The 12,052-nt window shown below is 38.1% G+C and overlaps 1 protein-coding gene across 1 annotated transcript in view; it reads right to left on the reverse strand.

Annotated features, from left to right (window-relative positions):
* The window catches only part of MTCL1 (microtubule crosslinking factor 1), a 159,191-nt gene that overhangs the window by 55,467 nt on the left and 91,672 nt on the right, over window positions 1-12,052 (reverse strand). The window contains 2 exon segments of the mRNA XM_074275191.1: window positions 8,051-8,206; window positions 9,321-10,718. Of these exon segments, the coding sequence (XP_074131292.1) occupies window positions 8,051-8,206; window positions 9,321-10,718 (1,554 nt within the window).

The following is a 12,052-nucleotide window of genomic DNA, read 5'->3' on the forward strand; positions in this document are numbered from 1 at the left end:
TCTCCCTCCCTCTCTTCTTTCTTCTTTTCTTCTTGTTCTCTCTTGTTCTTCTCTTTCCTCTTCTCTCTTCTTTCTTCTTCTTCTTCTTCTTCTTTCTTTCTTCCTTCTTCTTCTTCTTCCTCCTCCTCCTCCTCTTCCCCCTCCTCCTCCTCCTCCTTCTTCTTCTTCTTCTTCTTCTTCTTCTTCTTCTTCTTCTTCTTCTTCTTCTTCTTCTTCTTCTTCTTCTTCTTCTTCTTCTTCTTCTTCTTCCTCCTCCTCCTCCTCCTCCTCTTCCTCCTCCTCCTCCTCCTTCTTCTTCTTCTTCTTCTTCTTCTTCTTCTTCTTCTTCTTCTTCTTCTTCTTCTTCTTCTTCTTCTTCTTCTTCTTCTTCTTCTTCTTCTTCTTCTTCTTCTTCTTTCTTCTCTTTCTTCTCCTGCTTCTCCTTGTTGTTCTTGTTCTCTCTCCCTCTGTCTCTCTTTATCTCTATCTCTTTCTGCCCCATGTTTTATATTCAAGTGTAAAAGGGCCTATGGTTATAATTTAAAATGTCTTTTGAAAAATGAAACAGTGACAGCAGAATTAAAAAAAAAACCTTAATACCCTCTTTTCCCAGAATGACATCAACTGAGAAAATGATTGCTGAATCATTTACTAAACAGAGAATTAGAGTAAATGACAGTTACAAAAATGTTTGCCATTATAGATTGTTTTCCAGTGAATGTAACATTTCATTTCCTGACAGGATGTTCCCTGTGATGTGATATGACCTATAAGAATATTTATCTGATCATTCTTTGATCTTTAATAAGAGATTGTTACTATTATCATAAAAAGTACATAGTCAGAAAAAAAAGATTGAGTTCCTTCTTTATCTAGATACTCAGAAGTGTTAGTTTTAACACTAACATAACAGTGTTATGAACTGAAATGTTACTCTCATTGAATTTATCTCAAACTGCATATACTTGATAAGTATAGAATCCAACATTTTAAAAATATCTCCTCCATCTTTAAATAAATTAGGTACAAAACATTCTTACTATGTTGTGTGCTAAAATGTCACTTGGTAGCAAAAACAGTGCCATATAGATAGTTAGAAAGGCTGACAGAAAACATATAAGCTTCATCTCTACACTTTTTGAATAGACTATTTAGTTTTTGTCTAAACCTAGAGAATTTAATTTGAATAAAGACTGTGGAAAAATATAGACATTGGTCCTCATTGATGGTCAATTTGACTTAAAACAGATGCTTCTCTTTGAATGAATGGCTATGAAGTCCACACATTGGATTAGATTATTTATCTGATACAATCATTGTCTCTCATTTTTTGGGTACAAGTACAATTTTACTGTATATAGGATATCAAACCAATCTAGGCAACTGCTCCCCAGTCAGTATGCCAAAAGTCACTCACTCTCACAGATATAAAATATAAATACAATACAACATTAAATTGCAGCTTAGAATCATTCTCTGGCCACAAGACTACAGAATATTCACAATATATATAGAGGAATATGTATCATGTCTCATGCTTTCAGGGCTTGCCCCCAACTCAATTTCAATTATCATTCCCTTGGTCATTCACTACAATTGTGAAGATAAAAAAGATTGTAAGATACTTTATTAGGTTCTTCAATTTTAGAGCAATCCAGCTCATTTTGATCTTTTTCTCAGAACAAGTTATTTAAACATGATGGTGTCGATTATTCACATCATATGCTGTCAAAACTCATTCCTTAGAACAAAATAATCCTCTTTACCTTTATTAGCTTTTTAAAAGTCAAAGCTCTATTCCCACTTCACAGAGCAGCCACTGTATTTTTTATTATGATTTATTAGTCTTTTAAAAATCCTGGGGACAGGTAGCTTATAAATTATTTCCCACTTTTCCAATCTTAAAAAGTCAAAAACTAATGTTTTGCATCACGGTCATGCCCAATGAAGGAGGTTATTCCCACCACATTTGGTGTTAAGTCCCATTTGGCCCAGGCCAATTTTGTGATCATCTCTTTCAAATGTGGAAGATGGTTTCAGTGGGTGTATATGAAAGCATAGTATAAAATCTTTGTCAATTCTTATTTCAGTTAAAGTTTCTTAGTTCAGGAAGGAAGGATTTCATATTCTTTGTAGAACATGATTGAAAGCAAAAGAAGACCTAGAGAAAAGAGCCTTGTAAGGATTCTGACCCTGAAACCTGACCACTGCCTTTGGACAAGGGTTGGACTCACTTATGTTTGAAATGTAACTGCTGCACATGAATAGTGGCTTCTCTTTCAGAGCTATTTTTAAGGTACCCATTACATTCCAAACTACACATGATATATATTTGAAAGAGGGAGCTTCTCTCTTAGAAATGTAAATCTTTCAGGCAATTTAGTGAGTGCAACAGAAACATGGCTAAGAGATGAATTTACCCCTTAGCATAAAAAAAATGTCAATGCCTAATGAGATACCTGGGTAGACACACATGTCTGCTATTATAAGTCTTGGCTTGCTTGGATCAGTTCACTCTGATATGAATTTTATAAAATTACTTTTATTTGGTAATAACTTCTATATGAATGAGCTTAAATTCTACTTTTTTTGTTTAATCTAACAAGGCAGAGTTATAGTGTTCACAGGCTCATGGATTTATGGCTAGAAGGGACCTTAAGAGAGATTGATATTCCAATTGACTCATTTTACTGATGAGAAAACTAAGGCTCAGAGAGTTTAAATAAATTTCATTTTACTGATGAGAAAACTAAGGCTCAGAGAGTTTAAATAAATTTATCAAAATCACAGAGCAATCATCTGACCAAAATCAGAGGGGCCTTGAATTTAAGTTTTCTGTGTCCAAATCTACCCATTGCACTAGGCTGTTTCCTTTTTTCATAAGGAGACTATAAATACATGTAGTTTTTTTTATTATTAGGAAATCAAATTCAAAGCAAACCTTTTACACTGATACATGTAAATGTACTTATGAATATATAAATATAAATAAAACTAAATGGGGTAGACGTGATTTCATTGGTATAAGAAACATCCAATTGAAAAAGTTCTCTTTACTAACCATGAGTCAATGCCCCTTTTCTGAAATGGATAATTTTAGAGAGTTGCCTAGCACAGAAGTATCAAATACACAAACTGTAAGATTAAACTGTAGCTAGGAAATATTTAATAAAATAAATGAAAATATAATAGAAAATAGTGTTGATATATAGTTTTCCAAGTCAATCTGTGATCTATAGGATCATTATGTGCTAATATTTCTAATTGAGTTGGATACCCTTTATCTAGAACACGAAAGGATTAAATGATTTGTCCAGGATCATCAAGGTCATAAGCCAGTCTGAACTGGAGGCAGGACTTGAACCCAAGTCTTACTTTTTGCAAGACTAGTTTTTCAGCAGCCATGCTACTTCTCCTTATTTCTTTCTATTTTCCTGTGTCTGTCAGTCTTTCGCTATGTCTCTCTCTCTTTCTGTCTCTTTTTCTCTTTCTCTCCTCTGTCTTTTCATTTCTCTATCTCTCTGTCTTTGTTTTTCCTTCTCTCTCTCTCTCTCTCCTTCACTCTCTTTAAATGTATATGTATAAAGCCTTCCTCTCCCTTTATATATGAATATATATGCAATATATATATATACATAAAATCTTTATTATTTTAAGAATGAGAACATAATATTATTCTTCTCAGTTAAAATGCCCATATAATATAAAACTGGCACTCTTGTTTTGAATTAAAGGCTAACTAAACACTCTCATCTCCACATCTTCTCTTACTGAGAGAATGACTATAAAAGTTACATGACAAATGGAATAGGAGAAATTAATAATAAGACTTTTAATAAATTTGGAAAGTTGTTTTACTTGGCTGAGCTAAGAGTGTTGTGGGTCAGAACTGATGTATGGAAACTAAGGACAAAACACTAAATCAGACTCAAAACTCACACCAACAGCTTGCTTAAGACAGGATTTGACAGTTGTTTAGATGAAGTTGTTTAGATACAATAAAGAAAATTGATACCTTTACAAATGGCTTCTTTGTAGCCTGTACTCTAGGTGCTGAGTGTAAATGTTGCCTTTGTTCTTGAATTACCATCGTAATCTTAGAGAGGTTGGACTACACATGGTGGTGACTATGATAATCTCCTGTTTTTTTAGCCTAACCTGGCAACTCCATTTATTCACTCTTTCTATTGCAGTGAAAGTAAGAACAATCCTTTTCCACAGTGAATATAATCACTTCCAGAGAATCTCATCAATATATATTTGGAACCAAACACATTTTGGCATAAAAATATCAGTTAATAATACTGTCAGAGTGTCATTTAATACTTTTCTCCTTAAAGGCCACCTTCCTTTTATATTTGTAAATTGTGTGTGTATATGTATACATATGTGTATTATATATGCATATATATATCATATGTGTGTATACATATATAGGTATATAAAGATATATATATATACACATATATAAATATAACTATACATATAACTTATATGTACTTATTTGGTTGCTTGTTACCTTTTATTAGAATGTAAGCTTATTATGAGTAGGATTTGTTTCTAAACTTTCTAAAACCTTCTTGCCTTTCTTTTGTGTTTTTGACACTTAGTATAGTGCTTGGAACTTAGGAAATGCTTCATAAATGTTTGCTGGTTGAAGGAAGATCATTAGATCATAGACCTAGGACAGAACAGACTTTGGAGGTCATCTTGACCAACTTCTTCATTTTACAGATCAGAAGCTGAGACCCAGAGAAACAGTGTGATCTTGGATTTGCCTCAGGTCACACAGGTAGAAAGTAGCAGAAATAGGATTCGGAAGTGGGTCTCACTCATGACTCTGAGATCAGTGTGCTGAGCCTTTAGAGCCTCCACCAGGAGGGTGAAAGCCTTCAGTAAAAATTTTTAACACATATAAAATTAAGTTTCTATTTTCAAACTGTCATTTGCATGATCAGTTTTGTATGTGCATACATAGTATAAGAAAGTCAAAATGAATAAAGGATACTGCCCTGCTTTTTCTAAAATAAGAGCCTTCTTTCTGGGAAATGAGGTATTTTTGGATTTTGAATGTTTCAGGATCTCTGATTCTTTAGTTAAGGCACACTAGAACGAAGACTTGAGACAGCTGTTTATAAGAAAGAAATACTGATGCCTGAATGGTAAGGCAACCAGATGTTCAATTAATTCCCTGAAACATGAAGCCCATGTCCTTCTGGTCCTACCTGACTTAAATTATTTTTTTACCATATTAGGGATAACTAAGCTTTCCTTTCTCAGAGCCTTTAAGTTTTCTAAGTACTTTGATTTAATATATATTATAAGCAATAAAAGTAATTTGTATTGGACCAGTGTTCAATAGCTACTGCCATACTGAATCAGAGGAGGAAAACATAAGGAAAGATCTTTGGCCATATTGTCAGATAAGAATTTAATAAAGATGTTAGCCAGTGAAGGGAAACACTCTTCTATATGGAGTAGTTTCCAATAAATCCAATAGCAAGAGAACTATAGAAACTCCAACAAATAGTTGTCTCTGGCTATCCCCCTCAGAATTAACCCAATTACTGCTCTGATGTTTGGATAAATCATGAGAAAAAATTTAGAAATGAAAAGGAAAAGAAGAAGGAAAAAGATTAAATTTGGCAGTGGGCACCTGACAAAGGGCAGCAAGACCTACCTGGCAGAGGGTAGAGGGCTGACATTAGAGTCAAGAAGGCCTGGATTCATGTCCACCCTCTCACATACACATCATGAACAAATTACATAATTCTTAGTCCTCTCTCCTCAACTCTACCCTTTCCACCCCAGAAATTGTCTCAGAAAATAAAGGTATAAATAAATTGTTCATCCTAATTGGTAAAGGAGTTTTCACACTGGGAGTTGTCCACAACCAATGCAATTACATGTCTGGACCAAACAATAACAAATAAAAATAAAATTACTTTGCCCTGAGGCGCCTTAAGGTCCTTAATAGCAGTACAGGTCCCACTCTGAGATAGGTTGGGAATACAGTTCTGATTTATCATTGGGAAAGGTTCCTTCCATTTAATTCTACCTACTGACTCACTAAAGATTTGTCAGAACTCAGAAGTTCAAAGAGACTTTAGAGATCAAGTCACTAGATATACAAATAAAATGTGATTTTTCTTACTAACTCAAAGTCTGAGGAAGCATCATTCTTGGATAAAGGATTGATCATGGTTGAAAGATGAGAAGAGTTGGGGTCTGGATATACACAGAAGTTGCAACTATCCTAGCCCCTATGGCTAGGATATGCATGAATAGGTATCCAATTCCAAGGCCAAATAAACTATTTTAAAGTGTTTCACAAAACAAATGACAAATCTTATTCTGGAGAATGTTTGTTTTTGAAAAAAATTGAGATATGTAGCTAATAGGAAGTTTCTGGGGTATCCACATGGCAATTTTGTTCTTGCTCATCTGCTAAGGCTAAAGAAAAGCAATGTGCATTGTAATGCAATGCATTAACAGAGGAAAGTTAGTAATGACAGATACTTGGCTTTCCAATGTCTCCTGACTATTTCTGGGGCTCACTCAGATCTGCTTTTGCTGGTATAGATGAGTCTTCCTGGGGAGTTCCTAGGTTACTTTCCCCTGAATCAGACACTTCCCCTTTCAGGCTCTCTTCACACCATTTTACCAAATGCACATCTCCCTCCACTGCCATCTTTCCTTAAGAAAATGGAAACTCCTTGAGGGAAGGGACAGTCTTACTTGCTTTTATGTGTTCCCATTTGCTTAGAATGTCTTCTGGAACACATTAAATGGCTAATAAATGTCTTACTTCTGTCTATCTGTCTAATCTTCTCCTGGATGGCCTCCCCTGTCCATTTTAGGACATATTCCTTTCCAACAGTCTAAGTTTTGTGTAGGGTGCTACCACTTCATGATCAACCTCCTATAAAAACGTTTATGTACTGTGACTTAAAGAAAAGGGAGATTCTAACAACAGAAATATTTAAACTTATAAATATTTACTGCCAATTTGAGACATGCTGCCTCATATCTTCCCCTGAATATTGGATCATCAAATAGTATTAAACAAAAAGTTCAACAGAAACAAACTTTTTCCTTAAGGATCTCTGCTCCCCTTGTTCTTTCATTTTACATAGGGAAACAACAAACCCAGGTACTGGCTGATTTCCTATAATTTGGATTCTCTGATTAAGATCCTCCATTTTTCTCTTCCCCTTTGTCCTTTTGGAATTAGCAATTGATACTCTTGAAATTAAATCCTGACATCTCTCTAGGAAGAGATCATTAAAGTCTTTGGCAAAACTTGGGAGTTGTGACTATCTCTTTTCCATTTAGAGTCTGCTGATTGGGCTGACCAATCAGCTTTCTTAACTCTGACAATATCAATCCCAAAGTTCACGGGATCCTTCAGGGAATTTTTTTTTTAATCTCCAGATAGAATTACTTGCTTCTTGGAGTTTTAGTTTACATGGCTGTTGGCAAATGTTCTTTGACAGATACAGAAGCACATAGTGTGGAAAGATTCATTCACATGAGGTCTATTGGGACAGCTGCTGGGTTGAAAGATCCAGAGGATATTCATGTCCTTTTCCCTATATAGCCCTGTCCTGGTCATATTAATTTTCAGAAGTCAAGCTACTTGTCAGGAATCATTGTATTGCCCAAATTTACAATTAAGAAATTATTTAGAAGTAATCTCCTTTTAAGAAAATTCAGGATCTAATTTTCATCCTGACTTCCTCAGATATCCTAGTTACTAAATGTTTTTAAATCAGTTTCATTTGTCAAATTACATACACAGGTATGCACCAGATAAGAAAAGAAGGATGTGGTGTGGACTGTTCTGTTTAAACATGTGTATCAGCAGGCAGAAGAAAACATGTATTCACATTTGGTGCTCCAGAGCCACATATGGATTTCTCTGGAATACCCCTCTGATGATTTATGGTTTTAGTTTATTTCCCCAACTTACAAAAGTCACTAGCCCTTGCTTTGCCATAGCAAGATGGAATGAGATGGAAGAAAAGGTTTGGAGGGGGATGTTGTTAGGAACACTTGCTGTGATTCTAACCTCTAGACTGAAACAGCCTTTGTCTCCTGGCCTGTAGATTTTAATGTCTCCATCAGCTCTGCGGTGTGGTTCCGTAGTGGCTCGAAGGCGGTGAATCTCTCGCTCGTCTCCACGGTCTTGATTGGGCTGCCACTCCAACTGATCCCTCAGTTTGGACTGTTGGGTGCATGTGCATTTTATAACATAAACAAAGAACAGGAGGGTAGGGGAGGGAATAAAGAAAACAAAAATGGGTAAAGGTAGACAACTGGAAAAACTACAAGACAAAGAAAAGCGTGAATAGAAAAACCAACTTAAACACAGTGGCGTAAGAGAGTGAAGAAAACAGAACCAAAATGAAGATGAGCAAAATGATGAGCTGAAACATCTGAAAAGCAAACAGAGAAAGAGAGGAAAAAAAAAGAATGCAAAACACTGGTTATGAGGCGCATGCAATGGGGGATGCATGAATCAAAGAATCAACAGCAAGCATAGTTGTCATGAAGGATACGGGTAACAAGGCTCTTCCTTCCTTACTTGCGCTGTGAAGCAAAAGCCATAATCCAGGGTGATGGTTTTGGCCATACACCCAAGGGCGATGCCTTGGAAAGTAGTCCTTTGCTGGCTGACATTCCTCCCTTACTGTGCCCAGATCAGGGGGAGGGGGAGGGGAGCGGGGAGCAAGTCGTCAACAGGATTGTTCAAAAAACATCATCCTCTCAGAAATTTTGTTCCTCTCCCCCTATTTTATATCTTTTTTCCTCCAGTGGGAGTGGACAGGTCTGGGATAGACATTGCTTTTGAGAGCTGCGCTAGTAACGAAGCCAAGAAAGATTCAAATGCTTGTTAGGAAGTCTGCTAATTATCCTGACTGCAAAAAACTGAGTTTGTGTTTTGTTTTCGTTCCTCAGTGCTTCTTCATCAGTTGTGGAAGACCAAAAAGAGGAAAAGAGGAAAAAAACACGTTGATCCCTATATAAGCTTCCAGGGGGATTTAGCCTTCTATCATGAGCCTCTGAACCCAAAGTGGGTGAGCAGTTAAAAAAAAAAAAAAAGGAAGAAAGAAAAAAATCAAAAGAAACCAAAACAAATTAAAAAAAAAAAAAAAAAAAAAAAAAAGAAACCCAACCAATATGAAGGATTTGGTTGATCTTTTAGGCTTTAATACAAAAAAGCAAGTTTGAAATCATAACAAAGCAGCCGTGAGTAGAACAAACTCGAGAACAGCAATGCCAGCGAGAAGGAGAAACAGCATAACAGAGTGGGGAGGCAAACCAAGGAGCCCCCTTACCTGGAAGTCTGTGATTAGGTCCTTTCCCAAGTTACCAATAGGGGAGTCCCGGGACATGGAGGTCATGGTGGAGAGGAAGCTAGAAGACTCTGTGAGGTGGGGCAGAGGAGAGAGGTCTTCCAGATGCTCCTTGAGTCCTTCCTTCACTTGGTCCACCTTCTCTAGGAAAGCCTGGAGCTCCTTCCTAAAGATCTTCATCTTTGAGTTGATTGCATCCAACAATTCAGGTTCGTTTTTGTCCCCTTCGCTCGGCTCCCCTTCGCCCTGGAAACCCGATTCGGGGGAAGCATCCCCGGTGACGTGCAGTTTGGCGTCATACATCAGGCTGTCCGTGTCAGTGATGAGGCGCTCCACGGTCCTCTCCAACCTCTCTGCCACCTGCTTTATTTTGACCAAGGACTCCGTCTCCTGTTTGGCCCTCAGGAACTCGGCCGAGACCAAGTCACTAGCCTCGGATGGTTTTCCGCTCCCGATGCCCGAGGTCTTCTCACAGACGTCTTCCGAGTCGCTCTCACCCCCGATGGGTCCCTCCCTCCGGGGCTGTCCCGGGCGAACTTCCTCTCCATCACTTTCCTTTTTATCATCCTCACTCTCCGTGTCACTCTCCCCAGAGCTGGAAGCCTCCAGCCCCAAGTGAGCAGCCATGTCATAACGCTGAACATTGGAGAGAAGCATCCGGTTTTCATACTGAAGTTTCATGACTTTTCCGCTCAATTCATTGATCTGCATTCTAGCGGACCTCAACTCTTCCTGCAGCATCCCCCCGCCGCTGCTGCTGCTGCTGCTACTACTACTGCTGCTGCTGCTGCTGCTACTACTACTACTACTGCCGCCGAGTTTGCAGACTGCGTCATCCGGCCATACCGAATCAGGGCTGGGGTCATACTTGAACTTGTTCAGCTCGTGGGTCAGCTGTCTATTGTGATCTTCAATCTCGGAGATAGACCGCCTGAGCAGATCCGCTTCTTCTTCAACAAACTGAAGATGACGGCGCAATTCCATGGAGGATTCCACAGAGTCGCCATAAGGAGAGGTAGGAATGCTTGGGATGTGGTCCCGGCTAAGACATTCTTTCTCATACTGGCACCTCATGTCCTCCATTTCTGCCTTGATGCCCCGGTTCTCCACCTCCAGCTCCACAATCTTCCGGCCCAGGATGTTGGCTTCCTCCTCGACCAACTTGAGTCTCAGCTTCAGTTCAGCCTCCCGAGTGCTAGGTGGTCCTCCGGCTTCCCCAGTGGGCAGTGGGCTGTCCACATCGCCATAAAGAGACTTATATTTTTGGAGTTCCTGTTCCAAGTCATCTTTCTCCTTCCCAAGTTTGGCCATTTTCTTGCGCATCAGGGTGGCTTCTTCTTTGGCAAACTGAAGCTGGCATTTCAAATCAGCACTGTCATCCTGCCAGGAAAGAAAGAACAGCCCAAAGAGAATTATTTTCAAATGTCAAAATTCTGTGTTTGGGGTAATTTATCTGGCTTGCAGCTTGCCCCCCAACACACACACACACACACACACACTTGCACTTTCCGTGACTCCAGACACTCATGCAAAATTCATATGACTCCCAAGGTTTCACCCGGTGAACACATTAAAAGTCTATATCTTGTCTTTCTGTCACACACACACACACACACACACACACACACACACACACACACACACAAAACCACCACATGCCAATCAAAACCCCCCATCAAAAACAGAATAGAGGAGCCAGTTTGGAAAAACCAAGCACATGGAAAACATTAAACAGGTAATGAGCAAAAGATAATAAAGAGAAATGAAACCCAACATTGACCTGTAGCACCATGAATTCCAATGCCTTCCTCTCATTCTTTTTCTTCCTAACTAATTAATCTAATTTAATAAGCTATCAGAAGCAACTAGACATGTAACAGTTGATGCTGCTGTTTTGATTGCTGTTACTTCTACAGTGCTGAAACAAGGAATTATCATTGCACATAAAATGATGGCAAGGCACAACTAGTTATTTACATTAAGACCTGAGGCAAAATGGACCCCAGGGCTCTAAGACCTGCTAATTTAAGCTACCCATAACTTTTTCCTAAGTAGCTAATGATTTGTTGACAAACAGGCTGCAAATCACAATCAATTATGCCTATTTGACTCAGAAGTAAGTGTTTTAGAAGACAAGTGGGATGAATTCTTTAAGGCTCCTATTTTAGTAGACTTGTATCACTTAATCTGTAATCTATAACCTGCCATCTATAATATTCACCTTATACAGAAAACTCTTTCTGATCACCTCTGCTGCTAGTGCCTTCCCTCTCCAAATTTCTTTACTTCTTTTTGTATTGATTCTGTATATATTAATATAAACACATACTGTCTCCCCAGTTACAACCTAAGTTCCTTCAGGGTAGGTTCTGTTTCATTCTTGCCTTATTATGTCCAGTGCATAGTCCCTGGCACAATGAAAGTGGTTAATAGATACTTGTTGATTGGTTCATTGCATATGAAAGAAAAAAAAAGCCTGCTCCACATCATGGTATATAACGTAGTGAGGAAAACAAAGTGGATGATACACATGGATATGCTTTGGAAGTCAAAGTGCCAAATAAAGAAATGACTGAATTAGATTGTTAGTGGAAAGAATTCACTGCAAACCTAAACACCTGAGTTACTCACAAACCTTCGCCATGCATATGAAACATCAAGCTCTTTGGTTAGGTTCCTTTCCCTTTAGTTACTGGAATACAGCAGGAAATTCA

Source organism: Sminthopsis crassicaudata, chromosome 1 (genome assembly GCF_048593235.1).
Source record: "Sminthopsis crassicaudata isolate SCR6 chromosome 1, ASM4859323v1, whole genome shotgun sequence".
Taxonomy (NCBI): Eukaryota; Metazoa; Chordata; class Mammalia; order Dasyuromorphia; family Dasyuridae; genus Sminthopsis; species Sminthopsis crassicaudata.